Here is a 15,285-nt window from a genome sequence, read left to right as displayed (position 1 = left end):
GAGACAATGCTTTCCTTTTCTAATGAGGTGGTGTTCCAGCCCTGGGAGATAGGAGTCCACAAGCCTGTTTACCCAGCCATTACACACACTCCCTCTCCAGTCTTAACGAGGGCTGTTAAGGTGACTGACTGTATTACCACCACACGGGCAGTCGAGTCATGACCACAGTCAAATTCCGTGTGAGTGCTGAGTCACGGAAACTAGACATCTCCTAAACTGTGCTCTGATGCCGCTGGTGGTCATAAGTAGCCTACCAAACTTTCTAATGGCTAGCCGCTAATGGCGGGGTACTCAACACTCTATTGTCCCTCTAATCCAAGGCTCTCCAACCCAGTTCCTGAAGAGCTACCATCCTTCAGGTTTTTCACTCCAACCATAATCCAGTGCACCCGACTCTAATAATTAGTTGGCTGATAAGTTGAATCCGTTTAGTTACAACTGGGGTTGGAGTGAACCTACAGGAGGGTAGCTCTCCAGGAACAGGGTTGGAGAGCCCATAGCTTACAGTTCTTAAAGCTCAGACACACCGGTAGGACTTTCAAAGTTTGCCTGCCGATAGTACTTTGAATGCTGACACTCTGTTCAGATGTGCTATCTTGTTTGTCTTCAAAAAGCTTGGAAGTCGTCAGCCACCCAGCCTTGTTAAAATACTCCAAACCAGAAGGTGGCAGTAGTGTTTGGCAATGCATAGCCGTGAGTGGGGCTTATGATCTGGATTTCTATCTGCGTTAATGTTGCTTTTTTCTAGAAAGCCCTTGTTGATAGTAGCAAGATGGCCACAACTTGATGACTACCTAGCAAGATGACGAAAAACAATTAAACTCATTATTAAACTAGATAATACATTGTGTATGTCAATAGTAGCTACAGTGGTTAGCTAGCTTGTGGACTTAGCTAACTACCATCCCATAGCCTACATTGCATATAAAGTGTGACTGGTTCCCTGTTTAAAATCTTTAATAAAAATGTGGCTCCATGGGGGGGTGGTTCGGGCTCTGATTGGCTCAAAGTAAGGCTGTTGGCCACTGAAAAGCTCAAATTCTCTGGCACGGATGTCACATGAATGTAGATTAGTTAACCTTGAGTCAATTCCCCCCCCCCAGGCCTAGACTCTAGACGAAATGGTTCAAAAATAATGTACCCATCCTATCTTGAGTCAGGGTAATTGTAATGGTGTTTCTAATTATGTTAAATTCTGCAGGAATGATGGAACATCTGACTGTGTAGCATGATTAATATTTGAATGGCCGCAGAAACTCTAACAATACAGGCTCATAAAACACCATTTGTTTCTATATCCCTCCGCTTTGATAGCGCTGCAGATTTGGTTACTCAGTCAGTTGATTAATTTTTCTTTGTCTTTTTCTCCCGTACCGAGCCACCCGCAGATCCTCTCTGTGCGTCCGTGCCGCTCCATGGAAATGGCGTGAGTTGAAAAGAGCCTGATAAATAATTCACACTGTTTTGAATGACTGCTGAGTTTCCCAGGGAAGTAACTTGTTCCTTTTATGAATTTTTCATCACTTGGATAATTAATCCAGCATAGCAAGCCAGGCCATCATAACCACCAACATACATACTGGTTTAATATAATGTAGCGTTGCTTTGTAATTAGATTAAAATGGGAAGACATTTTTATGGGCAGAAATTTGCAGTGAGTGACTTTGATGTAGGTTGGAAGAAGTTTCATCAATGGTGAGGTCTGAGATGGTAACTTGGCGCAACAGGAACTGATGTAAAAGGTTTGGTCTGTTCAGTCTTACAAGTGTAAGTGTGTGTGTGTGTGTGTGTGTCACTGTGTCTGTCATGATGCCCTGATCTTTAGAGCGTTGTTAATGAAGATGAAGCGGGCTGTTCATTAAAGGATTTACTCGGTGTGCCTTAAGCAGGATTAATGCCAGGCTTGTGAGCGAGGGAAGACGAAACAAGTGTTTTTAAAGATTGAGGGATCACATGGGAGGGGTGGAGGCCTGTCAACAGGCTGGTAGAGATGACAGGCTTATACTGAGGCATGTTCACATGTTTAGCTTCTATCCGGGTTCCTTGGGATGTCCCTCCCCTAAACCCTAACCTTAATCCTTAACCGTTATCTAACTGTTTTCAATTTAAACGTTAACCTCTTAAAGCTAGGGGGCAGAATTTTCACTTTTGGATAAATAGCGTGCCCAATTTCAACTTCCTGCTACTCATGCCAAGAATATAAGATATGCATATTATTCAGATTTGGATAGAAAACACTCTGAAGTTTCTAAAACTGTTTGAATCATGTCTGTGAGTATAACAGAACTTATGTAGCAGGCAAAACCCCGAGGACTAACTGTTCAGATTTTTTATATTTTTTTCTCATCTCTGTTCACTATATTGTCTTTGCCATTGGATATTTAATAGGAACCAATTTTCAGTTCCTACCGCTTCCACACGATGTCGCCAGTCTTTGGAATATGGTTGAGGTTATTCCTTTGTGCATTGAAGAAGTAGGCCAACTCGGAACTGGGGACACTTTTGTGAGTTGCGCAAGACATGAAAAGCAGAGCTGGTTTCTTTTCGTTCATGTATTGAATACAGATTGCCCCGTCTACAATTTTATTGATTATTAACGTTTAAAAATACCTCACGTTGTATTACAAAAGTAGTTTGAAATATTTTGGCAAAGTTTTTATAGGCAACTTTTGAAATATTTTGTAGTGACGTTGTGTTTTTGTAAACTGTTTTTTTCTGGATCAAACGCGCTTTATAAATGGAATTTTTTGATATATATGGACGGAATTAATCGAACAAAAGAACCAATTGTGATGTTTATGGGACATATTGGAGTGCCAATACAAGAAGCTCGTCAAAGGTAATGCATATTTTATATTTTATTTCAGCGTTTCGTGTAGCGCCTGCTACGCTAGCTCCTTTGTTTACTGCTGGTGCAGGCTATCAGATAATAGCTTCTTATGCTTTCGCCGAAAAACATTTTTAAAATCGGACATGTTGGCTGGATTCACAACGAGTGTAGCTTTAATTGAGTATCTTACATGTGTGATTTAATGAAAGTTTGAATTTTATAGCATTTTATTTGAATCTGGCGCTCTGCATTTCCCCTGGCAATTGGCCAGTTGAGACGCTAGTGTCTCCCCTATCCATAAGAGGTTTTAATGGGGTGATGTCAGAGTTGGGACGTCCCAAGGACTGTTTTTTTCCATTGTTCCCTTACCACAGATGGAATAGGGAGCCGAGCGCTAAAATGGTGGCGAAAGAAATGGCAGCAGTTTTACGGACGCCTAACCAATTGTGCTATTATGTGGGGTTTTTCCCCACTTCATTTGTAACTTATTTTGTATGTAATGTTTCTGCCACTATCTTATGGCAACAAAAGAGCTTCTGGATATCAGGACAGCGATCACTCACCTCAGATTTGACAAAGATTTTTTCTTCAACAAGCAGGAAGCACAGGACATACTGCGAACACCCGACAAGGCCGACATCCCCATTTATTAGCAAGAGAAAGAGAAGCAGGTACAGAGGACACAGAGCAGGGTGCCTCATAAGAATCCGGAGAAGGCAAGTGGGAAAGCTGCCGTTACGTCAATATTACTCGCCAACGTATAATCATTGGACAATAAATTGGACGTGGTACGATCAAGAATATCCTACCAACGGGACCAAAAACTGTAACATCTTATGTTTCACGGAATCGTGGCCGAATGATGTCATGGATATTCAGCTGGCAGGACCGGCTAGATAGAACAACACACTCCGTTAAGATTTGGGGGGTCTGCATGTTGGTAAACAACAGCTGGTGCACGAAATCTAAGGAAGTCTAGATTTTGCTCTCCTGAAGTAGAGCATCTTATGATAAATTGCAGACCACACTATTTGCCAATAGTTTATCTATACTTATCGTGGCTGTTTTATTTACCACCACAGTGACAACGTACATAAGCCATGGATTACAGGCAACATTCGCACTGAGCTAAAGGGTAGAGCTGCCGCTTTCAATGAGCGGTACTCTAACCCGGAGGCTTGTAAAAAATCCTGCTATGCCCTCCGAACCATCAAACAGGCAACGCGTCAATACAGGGCTAAATTCGAATCGTACTACACCGACGCTCGTCTTATGTGGCAGGGCTTGCAAACTATTACAGGCAACAAAGGGAAGCACAGCCTCGAGCTGCCCAGTGACACGAGCCTACCAGATGAGCTAAATCACTTCCGCGCTCGCTTTCGAGGCAAGCAACACTGAGGCATGCATGAGAGCTGTTCCGGATGTCTGTGTGATCACGCTCTCCGTAGCCGACGTGAGTAAGACCTTTAAACAGGTCAATGTTCACAAGGCCGCGGGGCCAGACGGATTACCAGGATGTGTACTCCGGGCATGTGCTGACCAACTGAAAAGTGTCTTCTCTGACATTTTCAACATGTCCCTGATTGAGTCTGTAATACCAACATGTTTCAAGCAGATCACCATAGTCCCTGTGCCCAAGAACACTAAGGTAACTTCCCTAAATGACTACAGACCCGTAGTACTCACGTCCGTGTTTTGAAAGGTTGGTAATGGCTCACAACACCATTATCCCAGAAATCCTAGATCCACTCCAGTTTGCATACCGCCCTAACAGATCCAAAGATGATGCAATCTCTATTGCTCTCCACACTGCCCTTTCCCACCTGGACAAAAGGAGCACCAGTCTTTCTCTTCTGGTTAGAGACAGTTTGCGCTGTTCTGTGACGGGAGTAGTACACAGCGTTGTACGAGATCTTCAGTTTATTGGCAATTTCTCGCATGGAATAGCCTTCATTTCTCAGAACAAGAATCGACTGACGAGTTTCAGAAGAAAGTTCTTTGTTTCTGGAATCGAACCCACAAATACTGATGCTCCAGATTCTCAACTAGTCTAAAGGCGGCCAGTTTTATTGCTTCTTTAATTAATCAGTACAACAGTTTTCAGCTATGCTAACATAATTGCAAAAGGGTTTTCTAATGATCAATTAGTCTTTTTTAAAATGATACATTTGGATTTGCTAACACAACGTGCCATTGGAACACAGGAGTGATGGTTGCTGTTAATGATGGTTGCTGTTATTTGTCACACACATGGTTAGCAGATGTTAATGCGAGTGTAGCGAAATGCAGTAATAACCAACGAGTAATCTAACCTAACAATTCCACAACTACTACCTTATACACACAAGGGATACAGAATATGTACATAAAGATATATGAATGAGTGATGGTACAGAACGGCATAGGCAAGATGCAGTAGATGGTATCGAGTACAGTATATACATATGAGATGAGTAATGTAGGGTATGTAAACATAAGTGGCATTGTTTAAAGTGGCTAGTGATGAATTTTTTACATTTATTTCCATCAACTTCCATTATTACATCAAGTTGAGTCGGTATGTTGGCAGCAGCCACTCAATGTTAGTGGTGGCTGTTTAACAGTCTGATTGCCTAGAGATAGAAGCTGTTTTTTTGTCTCTCGGTCCCTGCTTTGATGCACCTGTACTGACCTCGCCTTCTCGATGATAGCGGGGTGAACAGGCTGTGGCTTGGGTGGTTGTTGTCCTTGATGATCTTTATGGCCTTCCTGCGACATTTTTTTTAAATTTTCTTTCAAATCAAGGACATTTTGAAGTGACCCCAAACCTTTGAACGGTAGTCTGTGTTTATATTATACTTTTACCCCCTTTTCTGTTTCATGGATATTTTTGAAAAAGCCTTTAGTGTTAAAATAGGCCTATACTTTGGTTTTGTCTGAAATGTATACTCACACAAGTATTCAAATACTAATGTCGCTTTTGAATATTTGAATAAATGTGCACATCCCTAACCCATTTGAGATGGGAAAAGGCCCAGATGGTAACCCTCTATACCCATCCTAGACCTGGCTGTGGACTCAGCCCTGCCCTGGCCCCTGACCTAGGCCTGGGGATAGCACCCCCACAGAGGGAAGAGGCTCTTGTTCCCCTTCTGTCTAGAAGGATGGCGGTCCTCATGAGCCCTTAGCTGTGATTTAGCAGATTAAGGGAGTCACACTTTCCTGGATGACTTCCATGTCCTGCAGCTGGCAGGCCCTGAGTGACTTGTCAGAATGAGAGACGGCCTGGCCTTAACCCCTCCTGCCTGGCAGGCTGGCTGGCGCTCACAGCAACATGGGGAAACTGGGATGTTAACAGGTTGTTCATATTCACTATTTGAAATATGACGTAATATAGGCCTAACTTGTAATTCCTCTTAATAGCTCCGGCCCTCTTAAAGGTCTTGTGAGGTCTTTCATCAAGGCTTGATTTTTAAGATGATGGGACATTAAATAATCCGCACCTCACCTCTTCGTTTTATAACATGCCAGGCCACCCAAGAGGAAGGCTGAGGGGGGAGGGGGGGGACGCTGGCCCAACCAGTCACCAACCTCTGAAGCAATTAAGAGATTACTCACTCCTGTGACTGTTTTGAAATATATCCCCCCCCCAACTCTACACTAGGCTTTAAACCACTTAATACAAAGGTCAGGATTTTAGCATTACTGTGTAACTGTTAATAGGGCCGGCACAATTACCGTATAACAGACAGTTATTTGTTGTGTGTGGACGCAAAAGCATACTGAAGATGGGACAGCCGGTCATTTGTGTGGTTGAGTCCGATTCTGCTGTAACATATGCCTTGTTTCCACCTTGCGCTTAGTGATCTAATCAATATGATCCTATCACTATCTGATCAAAGTTTGTTGTGTCTCCACACGATTTCCTGGTCCAATATGAACGCATTTTTTTTAAAGGTCCAATCCACCTATTTTTTTTATCTCTATATCAAAGCAATTCTGGGTAACATTAAGTACCTTACTGTGATTTGTTTTCAAATAAAATGGCCAAAAATACATTTTACAAGCAAGAATTTTCACTAGGACTGTCTGCGAGGGGTTTGAGTGGGGAGGGGAAAACTTACATTTTGCTGTTATTGGCAGAGTGGTTTGGAACTTTCTTATTGGTCTATTAACTAATTCACTGCATGGTGATGTCACTATGGAAGGCCCAAACTTCCTTCCACCAAAACAGGCTGAAATTTCAGGCGGTGTATTCACAGCCAACCAGAATTTGTTTTTCCCCGCAAAAGGGATTTTATTACAGAAATACTCCTCAGTTTCATCAGCTGTCTGTGTGGCTGGTCTCAGATGATTGTGCAGGTGAAGAAGCCGGATGTGGAGGTCCTGTGTTGGCGTGGTTGTGAGGTTGGACATACTGCCAAATTCTTTAAAAATGACTTTGGAGGTGGCTTATGGTAAAGAAATTAAGATTTGATTATCTGGCAACAGCTCTGGTGGACATTCTTTCAGTCAGCATGCCAATTGCATGCACCCTCAACTGGAGACATCTGTGACATTGTGTTGTGTGATACAACTGCACATTTTAGTGGCCTTTTATTGTCCCCAGCACAAGGTGTACCTGTGTTTTGATCATGCTGTTTAATCAGCTTCTTGATATGCCACACCTGTCAGGTGGATGAATTATCTTGCAAAAGGAGAAATGCTCACCAACAGGATGTTATCAAATTTGTGAACAAAAGTTTTGTGCGTCATGGTACCAACAATTTGCATGTTGCGTTTATATTTTTGTTCAGTGTAGAACGCTTGTGGATTTATATTAAGAAGCAAAGTGGAAATCGATGTCACGAACATCTTATTACATCTGACCATACAGAAGAAGTGAATGGCACAACAAATGCTTGTGACTCCGCGGTGAAGCAACAACGACTGCTCTCCTTGAGTGATGTGGCAAGACTCTCTCTCTCTCTCTCTCTCTCTCTCCCTCAGTGGCAGGGAGTTTTTTTCCCCCCTTTTTGCAGTAATGACAATCGGGCTTGCAGGAAAAGGATCACTATCTATTGTCCTTGAACACAGTGGGCTGCTAAAGATGGAAACCTTTCGGTTGCTAGGAGACATGAACTGCCATCATTGGCATGGTGATATGGTTGTGGAGAAAATGCGGGAGGACCGAAAAGGGCCCAGGGATGTTGGGATTGGTTCCCAGTGCTTCAGAGATGGGGAGTGTGAGAATAAGGGAGGGAGCTGAAGAGAGTGATTGGCTGAGGTTTAATAATTAAGTACTTTTTGTTGTTTCTCACACTGATGAAGTTAGCGCCTGCCTGTGTTTTGGGCTAATTTTCATTCTCCTTCACACCACTCTCATACAAACACATGCATGTTCCTCTTAGGTTTGTTTGACTATACACCTACACCAAATATGATTTCCAAAGGGTTTTGATTGGAAATAAGACGGTGAGTAGGCCTCGCAATCACTGGGCATTCCAGGTTGCCTATTACAGCGCTGCATCACTTACACAGAACCCAAACCGGCTGCGGTCGTGCTCCATCGTGCATAAATGTATTTTGTCCCCCTACACCAAACGCGATACGCAGGTTAAAATATCAAAACAAACTGAACCAATGACATTCATTTGGGGACAGGTCAAAAAGCATTAAACATGTATGGCAATTTGGCTAGTTAGCGTGCACTTGCTGGCAAATTTGTCCTATTTAGCTAGCTTGCTGTTGCTAGCTAATTTGTCCTGGGATATACTTTCATAGTATTACCACGGCAACCGGCAAAACAGTTCGTCTTTCAATCACCCACGTGGGTATAACCAATGAGGAGATGGCACGTGGGTACCTGCTTCTATAAACCAATGAGATGGGAGAGGCAGGACTTGCAGCGTGATCTGCGTCAGAAATAGGAATGACTTCTCTTTTAGCCCTTGGCAACGCAGATTACCGTTGGCTTAGGCGAGCAGTGTGGGTGCAATAATTGAATAACATGGATTTCTACATTTATTTTTGCAACGCTCGCACACGCGATGTGTCCGGTCTGGTCAGTATGTTAGGCCGTGGCTACAGATAGAGATTCCGCCAACGCCCAGCATCCACCTCCGGAAACCTCTCCTTCTCAAAGCTAAGGATCCAGATCACGCTCTGCACCTGTTATTTTACACACACATTCATTGTAACGTAGCTGCTGTTCACACTCACCATCCATTTATGTTTCGCTCTTTACTCACCCTCTTCTGAATCATGACGTAGCCTGTCTATGCCTCGTATTTCTGAACAGCTGAAATAAAAACACTGCGGCTGTGTGAACGAACATTCCAAAACATAAATATTATGAAGGCTACAACCCTCTGTCTGTTGTATCGGATATTGCAGTTGCACAAGCTGGACGCAGTCCCTACACAAGACAATCAGCGTTTTGTGTGGTGATGTAGGCTAATATTCATAGTTGCTGCCATATTGTAGTTCCTGAAAAATGAACACTACTTGACTGCCTGTCTGCCTACAGGGCAGCTAAGCCAATGTTTGCAATGATGATGAAAAAAAACATTCAATGTCTAATTAGACTGCATGTTTGTCTTGCTGTGTTCCACCATTGGGCAGCTGAAAGCTATAGGCAGCCATGCGTGTATCTGGACCGATTTAAAAAGTCTGACAATGGGAGAGTTCATCCACACTTCTCTGCCAATAACATGAAATTGTGCTTATGCTTAGAGTCATGGAATGCAATAGTTCCAACAGTTGTGTACAACATGAAATTTGTAGGCTACACCAGTGACCAGGCAATCAAATAGGGGGGAGCGGCAGCGGAACACTCAGCACAGCAGCAATGTAGGCACTCGGCTACGTAAAACAAAATCCTGCATATGTGCAGAACTATCTGTATTGTTAGCCTGGGCAAATTGGGATACAGAAATTCCCAATCCAAAGCCAGTCTGTAAATATTAATATCTTAAGTTTTTCCAACTGAGCCAATATCACAAAGCAATGACAATCACTTATTTGCAAGTTAAAGAAAAACAAATGTATTTCTATACCTTCCAAAACATTCTGAAAGGTTTGTCCTCTGGGTTTCGCCTGCTAAATTGAAGACGGAATGATCTGTGTTCAATCCAGGAGTAAAACAAACTTGTGCATGCTTTCTGGTCACGCGCCTCTATCTAACAGTACACTTCAAGTGACCCTCGTTCAAGATGGCCGTACTTCATTACACAAAGTAAAAACCTCAATCAATTTATAAAGACGGTTGACATCCAGTGGAAGCGATAAGAACTGCAAGAAGGTCCTTTAGAAATCTGGATTCCCATTGAAAAGAGTGACCACAAAACAAAAATCTGAAAGGTTTGTCCTCTGGGTTTTGCCTGCTAAATAAGTTATTTTATACTCAGACATGATTCCAACAGTTTTAGAAACTTCAGAGTGTTTTCTACTAATAATATGCATATCTTCTGGGGGTGAGTAGCAGGCAGTTGAGTTTGGGCATGCATTTCATCCAGACGTGAAAATACTGCCCCCTGTCACCAAGAAGTTAAACAGAGCCACGGCTACATAGTATACTCTGCCACCCCAGTTAACTCAAGCCAACAATAAAAACCGATTCAAATAAAATGACACTATGGCACAACTGGGACTGTGAAGAGGCAGCCATTATTTATATATATTTTTGTATTGTAATTTGCGCAGTATTGTGCTATGTAAGTGGGTGGCCATTCGCCCGCCTTGGAACGGCTCATATTGCAGGAGTCATTACCTATTTCTGAAGCGTGAGGCAGGATATTATGTAGTGTTATTTATTTGTTTTGTTACCAGTTTAGACCCCAGGAAGAGTAGTCACTGCCTTGGCAACAGCTAATTGGGGATCCCAATAAAATACTAAATAATACTATCTAAATTTGTCATAATCATGGTCAAATTACCGACCAGTGGGTCCCCATGGATTTTGGAAGTCTGTCAGATATCGTATTAAAAACTACAAACATTTCTCTCCGTCCCATTCCAAATGTGTGGTATTGCAGGAAAATACAAACTAGAGCTTGGAATTTCACTTAGGGCCCCCAAAAGGCTAGAGCCAGTCTCTTACTGCATGTGTGGGTATGGATGTGGGTACGCAGACCCTCGAGCCACTGTGACACCTGTGATGAGTTCAGATCTTTTGTGGCCTCCACCCTTTCAAAGTTGCAAAAACCTGGTGTATGCTGTTGATTCAAAACTGCAATAGAGGTTTTAGTCAATTATACAGTTTCTGACCACACTACTGTGAGAAAAACACGTTGACATGCTTCTGTGTAAAAACTTCCATTAGAATATGAATAATTTGACTTGAACCCCATGTCTCGCTCTCTCCAGGTGATGGAATGTGCTGGGCATTAGTAGGAGCGCTGTAGGACACAGCCAGCATACGTAAGCGAAGGTCAGGGGTCATGTGTCAGCCTGCAGCCTGATGCCCACACTCCCGTCACACTCACTGGCCATGGACGGGGAGAACTACCTGCACCCAGAGGGGCCGCAGCTGGACAGCAGCATGTTCGAAGTGGCCTCTTCCAATATGGAGGTACGTCATATGCATGCACGCACACACACACACAACACGTATAGACATCCACCTATTTGGTAATCTCAAAAGTTCCAGGAAAATGTGGCAACATAATATGCTAATAATAAATGGCTGCACAGTGTGCCAATATTATTGCAGCAAATGTGGCTCCATAATATAGGCTTAATATAGGAGGGCTTAATATACAATATCAGAGGGCTTAATATACAATGCATTCAGAAAGTATTCAGACCTCACCCCTTTTTCCACATTTTGTTATGTTACAGCTTTATTCTAAAATTGATTAAAATAAAATAAAAACACACAATACCCCATGATTACAAAGTGAAAACAGATTTTCAGAATTTTTCCCCAATTTATATTAAAGAAACAAACACATTTACATAAGTATTCAGACCCTTTGCTATGAGACTCGGAATTGAGCTCAGGTGCATCCTGTTTCCATTGATCATCCTTGATGTTTCTACAACTTGATTGGAGTCCACCTGTGGTAAATTAAATTGATTGGATATGATTTGGAAAGGCACACATCTGTCTATAAAAGGTCACACAGTTGTCAGAGCAAAAACCAAGCCATGGAATTGTCTGTAGAGCTCCGAGACAGGGCTGTGTCGAGTCACCGATCTGGGGAATGGTACAAAATTAATTCTGCAGCATTGAAGGTCCCCAAGACCACAGTGGCCTCCATCATTCTTAAATTGAAGAAGTTTAGAACCACCAAGACTTCTCCTAGAGCTGGCCAAACTGAGCAATCGGGTGAGAAGGTATTTGGTCAGTGAGGTGACCAAGAACCCGATGGCCACTCTGACAGCTCCAGAGTTCCTCTGTGGAAATGGGACAACCTTCCAGAAGGACAACCATCTGTGCAGCACTCCACCAATCAGGCCTTTTATGGTAGAGTGCCCAGAGGGTAGCCACTTTTCAGTAAAAGGCACATGACAGCCTGCTTGGAGTTTGCCAAAAGACACCTGAACAAGGTTCTCGTGTCTGATGAAACCAAGATTGAACTATTTGGCCTGAATGCCAAGCGTCATGTCTGGAGGAAACCTTTTACCATCCCTACAGTGAAGTATGGTGGTGGCAGCATTTTGCTGTGGGGATGTTTTTCAGCGGCAGGGACTGGGAGACTAGTCAAGATCGAGGGGAAAGATGAACGGAGTAAAGTACAGAGATCCTTGGTGAAAACCTGCTCAGGACCTCAGACTGGGGCAAAGGTTCACCTTCCAACAGGACAACGACCCTAAGCACATAGCCAAGAAAATGCAGGAGTGACTTCGGGACAAGTCTCAATGTCCTTGAGTGGCCCAGCCAGAGCCTGGACGTTCTAAAAACCTGTTTTTGCTTTGTCATTATGGGGTATTGTGTGTAGGTTTAATCAATTTCAGAATAAGGCTGAAATGTAACAAAATGTGGAAATAGTCTAGTGGTCTGAATACTTTCAAAATGCACTGTAAATACTATGCACGTCAGTCTCTCTTGGCTACGAGTTGGAGAGACTTCACTGCATCACTTATTTTTTACAAGTAACATTAATGTGTTAAATTCCAAATTGTTTGCATGGTCAACTTACACACAGCTCTGACACACACCAGACATGCCACCAGGGGACTTTTCACAGTCCCCAAATTCAGAACAAATTCAAGAAAGGGTACAGTATTATATAGAGACGTTATTACGTGGAACTCCCATCTGATATTGCTCAAATGAACAAAAACCTGGTTTTGAGAAACCGATAAAGCAGCACCTCACAACGCTCCTCCCCTATTTGGCCTAGATATTGATATGTAGGTTATTTGTGCCGTTTTTACAATTATGTTCCGCCCTTGTGCTTTTCTTGTCAATGAATGTAGTATTATGTAATGTTTCATGTTTTGTGGGGACCCCAGGACGAGTAGCTGCTGCTTTCGCAACAGCTAATGGGGATACTAACAAAATACAAAATATTGTCATGGTGGTTTAGGACACGTTAACATAACCTGGAACACAAGAAATGGCTGTCATGTGTTAGACCGTTTGCTATTTTGGTTGGTACAGTGACGTCTTTGTGGTGACAGTTATCTCGACTGATGCAGGGCCTGATACAGGTTCAGGTATTAACTAGTGCAAGGCATCATCTGTCTCTCTTCAGGAGATGCTGGCATGATCTATTTTCTCAGACCCAGAGGAACAAAGACATGGTAAATGGTTTGCCCAATAGCACTCTGGTTGTTTTCCCGATGGCACTCTGTGAAATGCACTGGTGAAAATAAAAGTGCTATATTCAGTAATGTAATTTGTGGGAAAATGGTACACCGTGTCACAGAGGTTTAAACTTAATGAATGCAGAGACCTTTATATGATTCCTGACGAAGTAATTTGACAATATATATGCAAAGCGTTTATGACCCTATGATATCTAGTCGCATATAGTGTTTGAGTCTTCTTAGGCATAGTTAACTAATGAACCTTTTTATCTTCTCTGTTTCAGAGTTCTATGTATCCTTCTGCTTCCTGGGGATCATTCTCACAGCAGTCTGGAGGCTACAGCGCACACTGCCCTATGCAATCTGGAAACCAGTAAGTAACCAATCACCTCTTGTACCTTACCCTCCCCTCTGCTGTTTTACATGTGATGTGTGTAACCCTTTCTGTCTCACACTGACACATGTGAGATCACATGAGTGTCTCAATGCATGTAATCTCTTAGCAAAGGTTAATAATACCTCTACTTGGCCATCACTGTGTCTGACGTAGAACTCCATATGTGCACTTTGTTTTTGTAGTAGTATGGGATATCGTTTACCCTGTTACACAGGACTTATTAAACCCAAATTAACAAGGCAGCTGTCAAATACATTATTCAAAAGTGCCCCTAACAATAAAGTCCCAGTCAAAGTACCAATGTGTATTGAGTGTAATATTTAGCAGCTTGTCCTGTTTTGCATTTGACTATCTTAAAATCTGGGGGTGGCCTTTAGTTCCTTTTATTAAATCTCCTTAATTTCCTGTGGAGGGCTGCCTGACTGGCTGGCTGGCGTCGCCCTCGCTGCGGAGGATGGAGGTTATCTCTACATCTGGCAGCGGGCCCTTCCCTGGCCTCACACTGCTACCTAACCCCCACCTCTCAGACAAACACACACACGAGCACCTAACCCCAAACCTCCATTGTGCGCACACTGGCAATTGTGTCCCCTAAAAGGTCTTGGCTTGACCAGTTCTGTACACAGAGATGATTAAACAGGGTAAGGTTAATGAGTTCAGTGCTTCTACAGCATTTTCTCCATTCAGTTTGCCCCCATTGCACAGTGATTTTTCCTTGAAAGCATTCCACAAATTACGTTTGCAGTTTAGTCAGCATTCAGTTCACTGGTAGTGGTCTCAAGCTTCTTCAATCTAATATTTGCTGCATTTTTCCCCCACAGGTTATTTATTCAAGTAAGCTACTATAGGGCTGGGTGATATATTGAAATAATTGGATTAATTAGAATGTATGTTTTAGAGCAAAATTCCACATGCCTCTATCTCGTCGACTTTGCTGCTTCTGTGCTGTTTTCACCTTCCCAATCATATACTAAGCCCCTGCCACTCACAACAAAGATGAAAGATCACTTCTTCCTCTGACAACAAGCAGTTTCAACTCGTTATTTGCATTTGAGGTTTGGTCCAACAGAACGGTCATATGGACACAAACACATTGAGACATTATTTCTCAGATAAGAATCACTGTGCTGCCATATTTATATACCTATGTTTTAAGCAATTGAATGTATAATTTAAGCCAAGTGTAGCTGCTGAAACAGTGCTATGTTAAGGTCTACAATAAGACTGGTACAAATTAAGAATATAATTTGAAGCAAAAAATATTATTAGCAGAGAGTTTGCCAGTGATTCTAACATTTTTGCAAGGCAAGATAGTTCAGAAATTGGGTGCTAATTAACTAAG

At 42.6% G+C, this 15,285-nt stretch overlaps 1 protein-coding gene across 2 annotated transcripts in view; it reads left to right on the top strand.

The window, feature by feature from the left end:
• LOC139409138 (protein strawberry notch homolog 2-like) overlaps positions 1-15,285 on the top strand; it is a 105,140-nt gene that overhangs the window by 15,335 nt on the left and 74,520 nt on the right. For both annotated transcript variants that reach the window (XM_071153888.1, XM_071153889.1), the window contains exons 2-3: positions 11,156-11,360; positions 13,831-13,919. In XM_071153888.1, the coding sequence (XP_071009989.1) occupies positions 11,250-11,360; positions 13,831-13,919 (200 nt within the window). In that variant the 5' untranslated portion in view covers positions 11,156-11,249. The remainder of the gene's footprint in view (positions 1-11,155; positions 11,361-13,830; positions 13,920-15,285) is intronic.

The sequence above is a fragment of the Oncorhynchus clarkii genome, chromosome 5 (assembly GCF_045791955.1).
Source record: "Oncorhynchus clarkii lewisi isolate Uvic-CL-2024 chromosome 5, UVic_Ocla_1.0, whole genome shotgun sequence".
In the NCBI taxonomy this organism is placed as follows: Eukaryota; Metazoa; Chordata; class Actinopteri; order Salmoniformes; family Salmonidae; genus Oncorhynchus; species Oncorhynchus clarkii.
Note: the sequence above shows the minus strand (reverse complement) of the source record. Positions and strands in the feature narration are given on the sequence as shown.